At 41.1% G+C, this 15,286-nt stretch overlaps 1 protein-coding gene across 11 annotated transcripts in view; it reads right to left on the bottom strand.

Moving 5' to 3' along the window:
- The window catches only part of LOC140715809 (protocadherin-9), a 795,188-nt gene that overhangs the window by 544,190 nt on the left and 235,712 nt on the right, over positions 1–15,286 (bottom strand). The window contains exon 2 of one of the 11 annotated variants that reach the window (XM_073028293.1): positions 13,408–13,467. The exons of the other annotated variants lie outside the window; for them this stretch is intronic. Coding sequence (XP_072884394.1) covers positions 13,429–13,467 — 39 coding nt within the window. The 3' untranslated portion in view covers positions 13,408–13,428. Of the gene's footprint in view, positions 1–13,407; positions 13,468–15,286 lie in introns of those variants that run through there. 11 annotated transcript variants of the gene reach the window in all.

Here is a 15,286-nt window from a genome sequence, read left to right as displayed (position 1 = left end):
CTCAAAGGTCCTGGGTAATAACAAAATGTAATGAAGAGCAGGGTACTTGAAGGTGCAATTTCCTTCAAGCCTTCAATACAATGACTTCCTTACCGTGTGTACCAAGTGGACTTTGATGCAGGCAGATGCAAGGTTAGAACACCAAACAGTGTGTCCTCTCACAGCAACATACTATGATCAGTTACATAAACTCCGAATACCACAATAAGTCACTCGTTCAAACATTCTGCAGGGGTGCCCAAAACAGAACAATAAATAAGGAATGAATCAGTGAGAACAAATGAGCATTTCTTACATAAGAACTTAAGAAAGTAGCAGCAGTAGTAAGTTACTCAATATGTCAAGCCTGCTTGGCATTTTGATATGATCGACAGTTTTCTCTGCCAAATCCCCAATGCCCTCATTGTTACTGTCATTGCGCACAGTTTTTTTGGGATAGGAGGAAGGAGGGTAGGAGTAAAATAGGAGTCCCAAGTTAGACTCAATTCTTTAGTATCGACCTAAAAGGGACCCAACTGTCAGGGACCTAGTGCTGCCCCTGATCCTGTTCAGAGAGGCCACAATGCACATTAAACTCCCGACCATGAAGGTAATTTACCTGTGAAAATTAGAGAAACAACATTCAAAGGTATGAAGAACAACTGGAGGTTTTGGCGCCAGAGTTCCCGTACTTTCAATGGTTCATTTTCTCTTGAAATTGGATTGCACAGGACACAAAATGCAGGCACTACTCAGTATGATTTTCACAGCAGCGGTTGCAAGGATGACTCGTCATACCTCTCCAGGGGTCTGTGCTTTCTATGCTCTTAGCATAATGAGCTCTTACAGTGTATTTATATTAAGTCTGTGTAAACCTATGTCTAACATGTTTGCAATGTACTGTGCTACTACTACTGCAAAAAGCTAACTTTCCTGGCTTTATGTCCTTAACCTTGAAACTTGAACACACTTGATCGAAGACAGTAACCTTCTTTCGGAGCGGTATTAAATGGAAGAAAGGAAAAGAGCAAGAGGAAAGGAATTCCACTAGTAGAATACATGGAGGAATGCCTTTCTTTTGGGTTTTCATTAGCTCTAGGCAATAGAAAGATATTGGACTGAGACTAAATACAGACAGCACTGCCGTTTCCCGTTACTTAAACCTCTCATTTATCGTCTTGAAGACGCTAATGACATAACTGAATGGAATTACCAACAAAAGATCACATTGCACAACACAAAAGTTAACTATTGCCTTCTTTGAAATGACTCTTCTCTCCTACTTTGCCTTAAGGATGCAAAATTCTCCCATTTATAAGTTATTATTATATAGATAGCTTTTGAGCATTGGTGTCCACTTCATTGTACCAGGGTTTTAGGAATAGAAATGGCCAAGTATTTTATCAGCCAACAAGCTAAATTTGTAGTGGCAAAGGATTATCATTGGTGAGAAGAGTATATGGACTTGGAGATGTAGGAACAAGATATATTCTCCCACAGATAGCTGCTGAGGCAGGGATTTTTACATAAATTTTAAACGAAATGATCAATAGTAGAACAGGTGTTTCCAGCCTTTTTTATGCCATGGGCCACTACCATTAAGCAAGGGGTCTGTGGACCACTGGTTTAGAGGGATATGGGTGAAATGTTGGCAAAGAGGACTAGCTCAGGGAGGCACCTTGGTTAGCATGGACCAGCTGGACTGAATGGCCTGTATCACTCTATAAAAAACATAACCGGAACAGAAAGGAAAATCAGGCAGATCACCTCTTTCCTACCTGTGAACCAAAACATTAATGCTCACTCCCTATGCTTTTTGGGTGATAGAGCTATACAGCATGGAAACAGGACATTTTGTCCAACTCATTCATGCTGATTAAGGTGTCCACCTAAGCTAATTGCATTTACCTACATTTTGCCCATATCCCTTTAAAAGATTTTCCATCTATGTACAGCCACAAGTCTTTCAAATGTCTGTTTTACACCTGCCTCACCCAGTTCCAGCAGCTGCATGCTCCAAAGACATACCATCCTTTGTGTAAGAGTGAAATTATCCCCTTAGGACCTTTTTTTAAATCTTTCCCCTCCCATTATAAACCTATACTATTTCTGTGGCCATAGTGATAACTTCCACTCTCAATTCTTAACTTTATCTTCAAAAGCCAACAAACAACTTTCCAATATAACATGTCAATCTTTTCTCCTGAACTCAAAGCAATGTCCTGATTTAATCTCCAGTGTGTGGTACAGCAGTGTTAAAGCAGCTCACAAAATAACAAACTTTGTTATATTGAAGTATTTTCTAACGGTGCATGAATTGAACTTTGCAGAATCCAAAAAATAAAGGATTTCACATTTTCACTTGTAACCCAGTATCAAAACAGAAACAGAATGCACAATCAGCTTCTAATAAGACAGTTTGTTAGGGAACATCAGTGACAAGATCAGTGCATTTCTTAATTCAGCTTTCGACCACTCATTCATGCCATCACCCTTGCCCTGAGCAAAATATTTACCAATCTGGGCCAAGAAGTTTTGACACATTTGTGCCAATCCTCTCATGTGACGTTTGTTTTTGCCCCATTTCCTGTTGAAGTCTCACATATGGGGAAACCTTGTTATAATTGCCCTTCACGCCCATCTATATACTTCACCCTTGGGTGGTGGGGTAGAGATACATCTCTACAAAAAGGGGGTGTAAGGCGACCCTTCCTCTCCGCTGGCCTGCAGGTCAATATTGGGCAAGGTATTGCACTTGCTTAGCCCCCCTGATCAGGGTCACAAGAAGCCATGGGAGCAGGTGGTGGACGGTTGTATGAGCAGCTGGTGCATATCATAAGTCCTGGTTATGCGACCACTGACGCCAGTGGAAGAGTATTGATAATGGCTGAGGTCACCCACCTGGTAAAGACACTGTCCAGAAGGAAGTAATGGCAAACCAGTTCTGTAAAAAAAAGTTTGCCAAGAACGATCATGGTCATGAGACCATGTCATACGACATGAAACATTGATGATAATGATGTCATTGTTGTGGATGGTGTCCATGATTTACTGACTAAGAGACTGCACTGGAAGTTTGTGCTTTTTTAACCCTCCATCAAAATAGAGCATATTGAAAGCAGCCTGGCTGGGCCATAATTTTCATGTTTTAAACATTCCTCTCCATGCCTCTTCCGTGTTTGAACAATTTCATTGCTGGCAGCTCAGAGCGCAGAGCGAGGCATTTCTGTGTTCGTACATCCAGCTTACAGACACATGGATCTGTGGTCCTAATGTCCCAACACAAGAATCCAAGAGCAGAAGTAGGCCTGTCAAGCCTTCCCCTGCAATCCAGTATGACCATGGCTGATCTATGCTAGCCTCACATCATCTGTTATGCCAGTCTACCCACCTACCCCGGTGGGGAGAGCTGTACCCATGATGGAAATTACTAACTCCACCACTCTCTGTGGCCTCATCTGTGCAATGAAGTTTCGAGACCAGACCGTGATGTAACCAGACAGAATGCTTTCCACTGTATGTGTGCTGATGTTTCCCAATAACATGCAAAGTCTCCCCAAGTCTCTGAGATGTTGACACTGCTTCTTCATGGCTATATCTATGTGCTCAGCCTATGACCTGAGCCTAGATCCTTTAGACGTATTGCTCGGTCAGCTGGTCACTGTGTGGTAGCTATTAGTGTGGGTAAGCAGGGAGAGAGAGTGGGAGAGAGAGAGAAGAGGGGGGAAGAAAAGGAGAAGGGGCGGAGAGGGGGGAAGGCGAAGACAGAAACTAATCTTGTCATTTTGTAGGAACAAGTGTATGCCCATACATTGAAGTTTAAAAATGCAACAACATTGTCTGGGTTTGCCTATTGGTATGTAGGGTGTCCATTAGTCGATTGCTCATAACCCTGCTCAGATGCTCTGCACTGTGGACTATCTGCAAGGCAAATACAAGAAGCCATCTGATCATCGTCAGAGTGCAGGTTCAAATTAGGGTTGAGCCTGGACCTAAAACGTCAATGGTTCATTTCCCTCCAAAGATACTGTCAGCTTTACTGAGTTGCTCCAGTGCTTGGGTGTTGCTACAGGTTTAAGTGTTTGGGTAAGAGGACTTCAGACTGGTGATCTGTTCTAGCTACATCTTAAAACAAGTGGAATCAAGCAGGGGGCAATGTTCTGACCTGGTCCTTTGTTCCAAACTAATGGAGGGGTAAGGGTTGCCAGGTACCAACAAAACTGGTCACCACAATGGCGTAATGGTAAGCAAGATGCTATTACAGCGCGGGACGTTCTGGGAGTTTGGAGCTTAATTCCAGCACCGTTCTGTAAGGAGTTTCTGTATGTCCTTCCCACGGGTCATACGGGTTTTCCCCTGTGTGCTCCCACAGTCCAAAGACGGACCAGGTAGGTTAACTGTTCATTCTAAATTGTCCCATGATTAGGTTGGGGTTCATTGGGGTTGTGGGGTTGAGGATGAAAAGGCCAGAAGGACCCCCTCTGCTGTATCCCTAGATAGAACTGAACTGAGCGGAATCAAATATGCCTGGACTTTTTCAATGACTTTGATGTTTTATATCCTTTATTTTTCGCCGTTGTGCATGATTTGTTCTTTTTTTTGCGCATGGTGGGGGGGGTGATGTTTTTCTTTAAACAGGTTCCATGGTTTTCTTTGTTTCTAGTCTATACGTGGTAAGACAACTCTTCGATAACAAATACACTTTGAATAAATAATACAACAGCAAGTTAGAGCAATCTGTTCAAGCGCTTTTGAGTTCACTCTGGCAACGAATGGCAGAAGGGGTGGAGAGTGAGGGCAAGGGTTTCGTCCTTCGTCTACACAAATAACTGCGGCAAGCATAGTGGGTTTCTGTGAGAGTACAGCATGGGTTTCATTGTCACCACCATTAATGCACAGAACCTACAGCTGAAAATGATTTAATTCCATTCAGATTGAGACAATCAAAAATATGACATGTTGACCAAATCAATTTTACACTGAGAACAAAGCTCATCCAGAAACCCTGAAGCTTTGTAAAAGTGGTTCAGATTGTGAGCTGGTTACCCTATCCATCAGCAAACCAAGCTATTTCTTACTTATATAAAGAGAGCCCATGAACCTTTAAAAAATGCTTTCTCCAGCATGAAAACCCAAGAGTGAAGAAAATAATCAACTTAAGACAAAATAGATCTGCGACATTCACTTTGGTTCTGCTCCACTGACTATGTAATTTGAGCATCAAGATTCAATTGTTTTGTCTACATGCATTCAAGTGTAGAATGGAAGATTAAAATAATCTCAAATCTTCCCCCCCCCACCTCCCCCCCGAGTCAATGACAACTAAAGATATGATGAGTGCTTCGCTAAATGCAGAGCCATTGAATTTTCAGACGTTTAACATTCTTATTATAATATATCAGTTTTTAAAAAAATATTTCCAAATAAATCTCAGTAATGTTTGACTGTAGAAGTTGATTATGCCATTACTGTCATTATTCATTGGTAAAGTACTTGTTGTTGAGTCTCATCTGACGCAAGCTTCCATTTCTAACCACCGTTTTTTGGACATTAAAAGATGTTGTCATAAAGGAAAGGATGTTGCCAGGGTAACAACAAGTTTATTATATTCATTTTTGTCATATTCATTCAGGGATATGGACTTTGCAGCTTGAGCCGGCATCTCATTGCCCATCCCAATTTGCCCTGGAGCTGCCTTCTTGAACTATTACAGTCCTCGAGGGGTGGGTACCCACAATGCTGTTAGGGAGGGAGTTTGTGGATTTTTGACCCAGTTTTTGATGGTGCAAGATATTTCCAAGTCTGCACGGAGTGTGTCTTGGAGAACAACTTCCAGCTCGTGGGGTTTCCCATGCTTTTGCTGCCCTTGTCCTTCCACCTGGGGGAAGCTCTGGTTTTGAAGGGTGCTGTCTAAAGAGCCTTGGTGAGTCGCAGCTATGCACCCTGCTGATGGTACAAACAGCTGCTACTGTGTGTTGGTGGTAGAGCAAGTGGTAGAATGGTTGGTACTGGTGTGCCCATCAAGCAGATTGCTCATCCCCTATGGTGCCAAGTCTCCTAAGTGTTGCTGAAGCTTCACTCACCCAGGCAAGTGAGAGTATGCCATCGCATGAGTCATCCCCATTTGAAGAAGGTTGTCATTGGAGATTTCTGGTATTCAAATGTATCTTTTCTTTCTTTCATCCATCACATTTTACTCTCAACCACACATTTCTTTTTTTTAAATGTAATTTCTTTTTTTGGGTTAAATAAACACCAATTCACCTCTGTCCATCCTCGCTTCTTTCTCCAAGTTTAAAGTTAGTAAATTAAGGAAGGCGTGGTAGCGTAGTGGTTAGCACAGCACTTGGCAGTGTAAGCAACCCGGGTCCAATTGCCGCCGTTGCCTGTGAGGGGTTTGTACGTTCTTCCCGTGACTGTACGTGTTTCCTCTGGGTACTCCAGTTTTGTCCCACAGTTCAAAGACATACTGGTTGGTAGGTTAATAGATCATTGTAAAATGTACTGTGGTTAAGCTAGGATTAAATTGGGGGTTTGCTGGGCAGCACAGCTCAAGGGCCAGAAGGGCCTGTTTTGCACTGTATCTCAATAGATAAATAACTATTTATTCACTAATGATATAATGTGGGGTTAAAAATACGTACACAGAGTATGTGGTGGAGCCAGTATGTTTTACAGACATTGAGCTGTACAGCAAAGAAACAAACACTGCAGCCCACCAATCCATTCTAATTCACACCTACCTTTGCCTACTTTAGGACTGCACCCTTCCGCCCCGTTATATTTAAGGGTCGACCTAAATGACTCAAACATAGTGATGTATCAGATTCCACCACCTCCCTGAGCTGTACAAACCTGATGTTAACCACTGTCTACACAAAATGTGTCCTCCTCTGATCCACTTTAAAACTCCCTGGACTGGCTGAAGAATCAAATGTTTGAAGGGAAGTTGCTGTTCTTGACCCTGCTGATATGAGACGTTAGACTGTACCAGTGACGTCACACACAAAATACACAAACAACTCGCTGGCTTAAGCAGCATCCACCCGAAGGGTCTCAGCCTGAAGCATGGAGTGTCCACTTCCCTCCCTAAATGTTGTCTGACCCATTGAGTTCCTCCAACATTGTGCGTGTGTTGATGCAGATTTCCAGCATCTGCAGTCTCTCTTGTGTCTCCGGTAATTTCACTTTCACCTCACAGACTCTCTGAATTATGGAAGCTTTAGCCCTGTCTAACACACCAGAAGAGATTGAAATTTCCAATGAAAGAATCCCTGCAGCCAACAGGCAGAGCAAGAATTCATCCAGGCCTGACAGCCCAATGAACATAACAGATCATTTGAACAGGTGACAAGGGGAATGTCAACATATTGTATTTATATGGGGTTCCAGAATGCATTTTTAAAAAAGTCCCTGAGAAGAGATATCTAGCCAAAGATGCAGTCCTATTATCGACCTGTTTCGCAAAGTAGCAGAGCAGCAGGAGAGAGAACAAGAATGATGGGCAGGGACTCAAATTGACAGTCTATGACAAGTGATGTCTCTCAGGTACTTACATTGAGGCTGCAGCTATCAACTGTATTTATTAACGAACAGATACCCACAAATGTTCACAAGACTGAACCAACTATCTAATGGACAAGAGGAGCAGATAAACAACAAAAGCAAATGGGATATGGTAATTTACATTTGCAAACTACATTACAAGGGAGTGGAAATGATACAGCAGCTGTTCAAAGCCTTGGTCAGGCTCACATCAAGAGCACTGGGAGGGGCACTGCACCAGAGGAAGCATATCTTTACCTTGCAGGGAATGCAGCCTCAAATAATCAGAATGATTCCTAGAGTCCAAGGGTTAATTTACACACTATGGTGTCATCATCCCGGGAATTTCAAAGGTTAACGGGTGATTGATATTGGTGAGGTTTTCAAGATGTTAAGTGTAATAGGTGGGCTGAAACTATTTCTATTGATTATAGTATTTCATTTCAGGGATGAAAATTTAAAACTCACGGCAGATTTTCAGATGTGGAAAGTGATAAAAAGCTTGGACTTATCTTCCTAACAGGATATTGATGCCAGATTAATTAATAATACAACACTCAGTCTGATAGGTTTTTGTTAGCCAAAGGTTTTGAAGGATTTAGGGTAAAGTTATGACATTTCAGGTGAGCTATGATCCCCTCGGATGACAGGCAGGCTCAATGGTTGAAATATTTCTTCCTGTTCAGATGCTTTTATAGATTGGATTTGAACACTATGGTTTAGGGAGAGAATGGGAGGTTGATGCATTGCATAGTTCCTTCAATCTATGAAATGAGTATTTATTGCCAACACCACAGCAGCCAATGAGTTGTAGGTGGAACAGGGCACATGATTAATTACAAATTGTCCACTGGGTGCCAAATGTAGTCAATCTCATCCATAGAGTCTACTTCAACAACAGAAGAAACAGAAACTACAGCATTTTCTTCCAATAACAAGATAATTTCTCTGTAAAAATGGAGGTTACATAGAAATTGCATTATCCCAAATACTGCTTCCTAATTTATATCTTATTTTCTCAAGAATAGGTTTGTTTCTCACTCTGAGACTCCAGTAAATATGGACCAGCCTTGAGCTCCCAGGTAGAATGAGGTTTTAACCTTTTAGTCCCAAACATTGAATCAAAAGGCATGATTTCAATCAACTGTGAAAGAGATTCAAAGCACCAAACAGCTTCTTCTGACTCCCATATTCTTATGTTAATAACCACTTATCGATTTGAAGAGCTGTAAGAACTTGATTGATTCTTAGCAATAATCTTCGCAGCTCAAGATGTAAATTAAATTTGAGGAAAAAAGACATGTTAACATAGCAACATCTACATCAGAAGTATGTAAAAGTCAACGACCTATATTTCTGTAGTTGCAATATCACGTGAGCAGACCTGCACACAGTAAAGAGTAACATGATCACAACAGGTGATCTGTTTTTCCAATATGAGGACACAAGTAACTAATTATTAACATTTTCCTGAAATGGCTTCCCTCATGGTAGAACATACAAGTGATCAGATTAACATCAAGAAAGCTAATGTCACCTCCCTTGCCATCGGTTTTCAGACTAAGACCAGAATCCAAAATCTTTTGACCCGGAACCATGTAGTTTTTCTTACTCCTCAAGCAACCGGGAAACTAATGTAATTCTGTAAAATCCGAGTATGGGGACTGTGAACATTCTCAAACATAATTAAATCTGTGCAATTAATTTAAATACAATATCATCCAACTATTTTCCCCTCTAGGAATACTTGCTAACTATATTTTTCACTGGATCTTACAATAAGACAAGTAAATCCCTAATCCTTTTAAGTAATTCCCTCAGGGTTAGGACACTATTTCAGGATCTATTCCCAGAAAATCAGGCAGCCGTAAAAAACATTTCATAGAAAGACAATTTGAAATCAGGACTAGTTAAGTACTTACACGTCACACACAGTGCCTAGAAGAAGTATTCAGCCCCACAATTATTTTCACATTTTACTATCTCATTTTCTAATTTTAAAATACATTGAAATAGGAGTTTTGAACTAATCTACAAACGTTGTTCATCATCTCACAAAAAAAAATCCACTATCTGTCAACAATTTGCTAAAAATTAAAAACCTAAGTTGTGAGGCTGAAAAAGTACTCATCCCCTTTGTAATGACTATGCTAACCCTCCTCAGGTGCAATACTATATATTACCTTACCAACTCACCTAGTTTATTGATGTAGAAAATTGGAGGATTACCTAAATAACTGGCCCCTCTCTCATTAAGGTTAAACATTAAAGAGACTAAACCAAAAGACAATCCTGAATAAAAACCTGCTAGCCTCTGCCAGAAAGCTTAAACTGAGAAGGAAGTTTGCCTTTCAGCCGGACAGTCTCCTGTAGCACACTGCCAGGGTAACCATGGAGTGGCTTGAAATAAGAAAAGAGTGGCCCAGAGTCCTGACCTTAATCTGATCAAATAATTCTCGCAAGGCCTCAAGATTGCTGTCGACCACCTACCCACAAGCAACATGGCACAGCTTGAGCAATTTTGCAAAGAATAATGGGCAAATCTTGCTTCATCATGTTGTGCAAAACCAATAGAGACATTTCCAAAAAAAGGTGGTTCAAATAAGTACTGTGCAAAGGGGAATGAATACTTTTGAACTGCTGACATATCAGTTTTTGAATTTTTAGTTTTTCAAGCTTTACAATTTTCCCTGTTTTTGCACTCTAAGGTGAAAAAAAATGAGCTTGTGATTCACAAATAAAAAAATCAGTTAAATTGATCAAAATCCCTGGTAGTAATACTCACTTACATGAACAAATGGTTAGGGGCTCAATACTTTTACAAGGCATTGTAAGACAAGAAACAAGGACCTGGAACATTGTCTACCAACTCAATGGATTGACCTGACATACCTCTCCCAAATATTCAGGATTGATACGTTACAAAATCAGAGAAACATATGTAACACAACTGCACTGAATCTGCACTTAGTGCTCTCCAGCATAGTTCATTGTTGTAGCAGTGACTAATAAATTTGTGGTCATCTGAAAAATATTTCTGAACCTTCACACTCCCCCTCATTAAACATCTGGTCTTGTTTTGGATACAAGGAATTGAATGCATGGGATTTGACAACATCCAGATTGGGAACAGCCGTTAACAAGAGAGAAAAAAAAACACTTCACAATTGAGGAAAGTCAGAATTAAAATATTTATAAATGTGACTACTCTAAATTGTGAGTCATTCACCATTCCAGATTCTGCACTGCTCTCAATTTTCAGATGTGAAAGCAAAACATTTTTGATAAAAAAATGCAGCAGTCAGAATAAATTTAAGTGAAAATGCCAAACCTCGTAATAAAAGTAAAACATCAGGGGATTAGAGACTTCACAAAAATGATTTGATGTTGGATTGCTGTTTTCCATTAATAAACTACTTTTCAATGCCACGAGATATGAAATATATATCCCACAAAAGACAATTATTGATGGGTTAAGAGAAGGCTGGCTTCATTTTCATTTTTTTCAAGCTTTTGCTTCCCTTCTGCGACTATTTTATCGTCCATAAATCCACTTTGATATAAATAAACCCTGCACCCCGCTCAAGACAGATGGAAAATAGGTAGACTGCACTGCTGGTAGGAGAGTCATTTACTCACACTTTGTGCCAAAGTCACAATATATATCTTTACATACATCCATTCATAAAACAAGGACGGTATCAGCAATGCCAGCATTTAATGTCCATCCCCAACTGCCCTTGAGCTAGGGAGGCAGGAAGATTCAGCCACACAGAAGGGTCTAAAGCCACATGTGATTTTGTCCCTCAAAGTACATCAAAAGTAATTTCATAACTGAGCGAGCATTTTTATTACATTTGACATTTACAAACCCCATTTCCAGAAAAGTTGGGATATTTTCCAAAATGCAATAAAAACAAAAATCTGTGATATGTTAATTCACGTGAACCTTTATTTAACTGACAAAAGTACAAAGAAAAGATTTTCAATAGTTTTACTGACCAACTTAACTGTATTTTGTAAATATAAACAAATTTAGAATTTGATGGCTGCAACACACTCAAAAGTTGGGACTGAGTTAAAATAAGATTGAAAAGTGCACAGAATATCCATGTAACACCGGTTTGGAAGACTCCACATTAAGCAGGCTAATTGGTAGCAGGTGAGGTATCATGACTGGGTATAAAAGTAGCGTTCATCAAGGCTCAGTCTTTGTAAGCAAGGATGGGTTGTGGTTCACCCCTTTGTGCCAAAATTCGTGACAGCATTGTTAGTCAGTTCAAAAGGAACGTTTCCCAACGCAAGGTTGCAGACAATTTAGGTCTTTCAACATCTACGGTACATAATATTGTGAAAAGATTCAGAGAATTCAGAGACATCTCAGTGCGTAAAGGGCAAGGTCGGAAACCACTGTTGAATGCGCATGATCTTTGAGCCCTCAGGCGGCACTGCCTAAGAAACCGTCATGCTACTGTGACAATTATAGCCACCTGGGCTCGGGAGTACTTCGGAAAACTATTGTCACTTAACACAGTCCGTCGCTGCATCCAGAAATGCAACTTGAAACTGTATTACGCAAGGAGGAAGCCATACATCAACTCTATGCAGAAACCCCAGCGAATTCTCTGGGCCCGAGCTCTTCTCAGATGGACCGAAAGACTGTGGAACCGTGTGCTATGGTCTGATGAGTCCACATTTCAGCTAGTTTTCAGAAAAAACGGGCGTTGAGTTCTCCGTGCCAAAGATGAAAACGACCATCCTGATTGTTATCAGCGAAAGGTGCAAAAGCCAGCATCTGTGATGGTATGGGGGTGCATCAGTGCCCACGGCATGGGTGAGTTGCAGGTATGTGAAGGTACCATTGACTTTGAGGTGTATATTAGGATTTTAGAGAGACATATGTTGCCATCAAGGCAAGGTCTCTTCCCGGGACATACATGCTTATTTCAGTAGGACAATGCCAGACCACATTCTGCATGGGCTACAACAGCATGGCTTTGTAAACACAGAGTGCGTGTGCTTGACTGGCCTGCTGCCAGTCCAGATCTATCTCCTATTGAAAATGTATGGCGCATCATGAAGAAGAGAATCAGACAATGGAGACCATGGACTGTAGAGCAGCTGAAGTCTTGTATCAAGCAAGAACTGACAAAATTTCCAATTGCAAATCTACTACAATTAGTATCCTCGGTTCCAAATCGATTAAAAAGTGTTATTAAAAAGAAAGGTGATGTAACACAATACTAAACATGCCTCTGTCCCAACTTTTGTTGAGTGTGTTGCAGCCATTAAATTCTAAATTTGTGTATATTTACAAAATACAATTAAGTTGGTCAGTAAAACTATTGAAAATCTTTTCTTTGTACTTTTGTCAGTTAAATAAAGGTTCACATGAATTAACATATCACAGATTTTTGTTTTTATTGCATTTTGGAAAATATCCCAACTTTTCTGGAAATGGGGTTTGTATTTAATTGAGTTTGAATTCCCCATTTGCTATGGTGGGTTTTGATGTCATATGTATGGATCAAATGTGTGGTACTGGTCCAGTAAGTTAGCCACTATATGAACATAACCCTTAGCATGGAGACCCCAGATTCTACTTATCTTAAAGAAATAGTCACTTCTAATCTTTGGGGTTAAATTTTGGAAGTGGACTACATCTACATTAAATGTTCGCTGCTTGCTGCTCACTATTGTAACTGCCACGGGCTTCGTGTCTGTGAACTTCGCAGTGATTTGCCCCGCTATGTGACGAACTGAGACTGAGGCCATGGGCCTACCCTGGCTGCTCCGAGATTCGGGGCTAAAGACTCAATTTAGTTCTAAATGCTGTTACTTGCTTTTATTGTTTGCATGACTTGTGTTTCTTTTCCTCTCTGCACATTGGGTGTTGGTCTTTTTTCAAACTGGGTTCTTCCGGGTTTCTTGTTTTGTTGTTGCCTGTAATCAGACAAATCCAAAGGTTGTATAATTTATACATACTTTGATAATAAATGTACGTTGAACTTTGTATCTGGGCATCATGTCCTCTGAGCAGATTACTATCTCCTGCTGTTTAATGTCCTTCATCTTCCATGAAATAACCACTGGACACTGATCAAGTGTTACATGCTTTCTACAACCTTCCTGTAGGCTTCCCATCTTCTCATGCGTTGCGTGAGAATTCACTTCGCTGGTTATATCGAAAGGTGATAAGGTTTTCTCTCTGACTACACACGCAAACACACACCCACACACAAACAGCACAAATCAAATAGAAAACTTTAGATCTGTTACAATCAGAATCTCTAACAATAATTACACGGTCCACATTCAGCTGTGTCATGAATCCTATCATCTCAACAGCACACAGGTATTAACGCTTCATCATTGCAAGCTATCACCCTGGGAGCAAATGTAAGAAAAGAATATGGAATTAAATTCCTCAACCAGTCAGGCATTCCCAAAATTATGGCCAGTTGGGCTGGGAACTTTCTCATCTCCATTCTACCAAGCAGTGATGAGTTAGGGGCACCAAGCACAAGTCATTACTGAACATTTAATTGAGTTATCATGAGCCATTGTCTGAGTGGACAGAGTCAGACCGGTCATTTTAAGGCTTTAGCTTGTTGAGGCTTCCGCAAAGACAGGCTTCACCAGAAAAAGCAGAGGAAAGAAAAACGCAAGGTTTTTTCCCTCCTTCCCTTCTTTATATCTGCAGAGATGTCAGGCAGGATATTTCTCCTGCAGATGTAGAAAGGCAGGGAGACCTCCAGTATCCCTAACCACAACTGCAAGAAGTGCATCCTGCTGCAGCTTCTAATAAACTGTGTTATGGAGTTGGAGCTGGAACTGGATGAACTCCAGATCATTCAGGAGGCTGAGGGGGTGATACATAAGACATATAGAGAGGTAGTTACTCCAAAGGTACAGGGCACAGGAAACTGGGTGACTGTCAGGAAGGGGAAAGGGGTTAAGGAACCAGTGCAGTGTATTAGAGTATTCCTGTAGCCATTGCCCTCAACAACAGGTGTATCACTTTGGATACTCTCAGGGGTGGGGCCAGGGGGTGGGAGGTGGCTGCCCAACAAAGTAAAGTCGCAGTGGCCGAGTCTCTGGCACTGAATCTGCCTCTGTGACTCACAAAGGAAGATGAAAAAAGAGGCACCCTGTGGTTTTAGGGGATTCATTATTTAGGGGAACGGACAGGAGGTTCTGTTGGTGAGAATCAGGGTTGGTATATCTTGGATCATGTCTCAGCATTCTTAAGTGGGAGGGTGAACAGCCAGAAATCATGGGTAGGATAAGTGATGAGGCTCTGCAAAGTGAGTTCAGGGAGTTAGGTGCTAAGTTAAAGGGCAAGACCTCCAGGGTTGTGAACTCAAGTTTGCTATCAGATTGATTCCTGGGATGGCAGGACTTTCATATGAAGAAAGACTGGATCGACTAGGCTTATACTCACTGGAATTTAGAAGATTGAGGGGGGATCTTGTTGAAACGTATAAAATTCTAAAGGGATTGGACAGGCTAGATGCAGGAAGATTGTTTCCGATGTTGGGGAAATCCGGAACGAGGGATCACAGTTTGAGGATAAAGGGGAAGCCTTTTAGGACTGAGATGAGGAAAAACTTTTTCACACAGAGAGTGGTGAATCTGTGGAATTCTCTGCCACAGGAAACAGTTGAGGCCGATTCATTGGCTATATTTAAGAGGAAGTTAGATATGGCCCTTGTGGCGAAAGGGATCAGGGGTATGGAGAGAAAGCAGGTACAGGATTCTG

Source organism: Hemitrygon akajei, chromosome 2 (genome assembly GCF_048418815.1).
Source record: "Hemitrygon akajei chromosome 2, sHemAka1.3, whole genome shotgun sequence".
Classification (NCBI taxonomy): domain Eukaryota; kingdom Metazoa; phylum Chordata; class Chondrichthyes; order Myliobatiformes; family Dasyatidae; genus Hemitrygon; species Hemitrygon akajei.
This window is presented reverse-complemented; position numbering and strand designations above follow the sequence as displayed.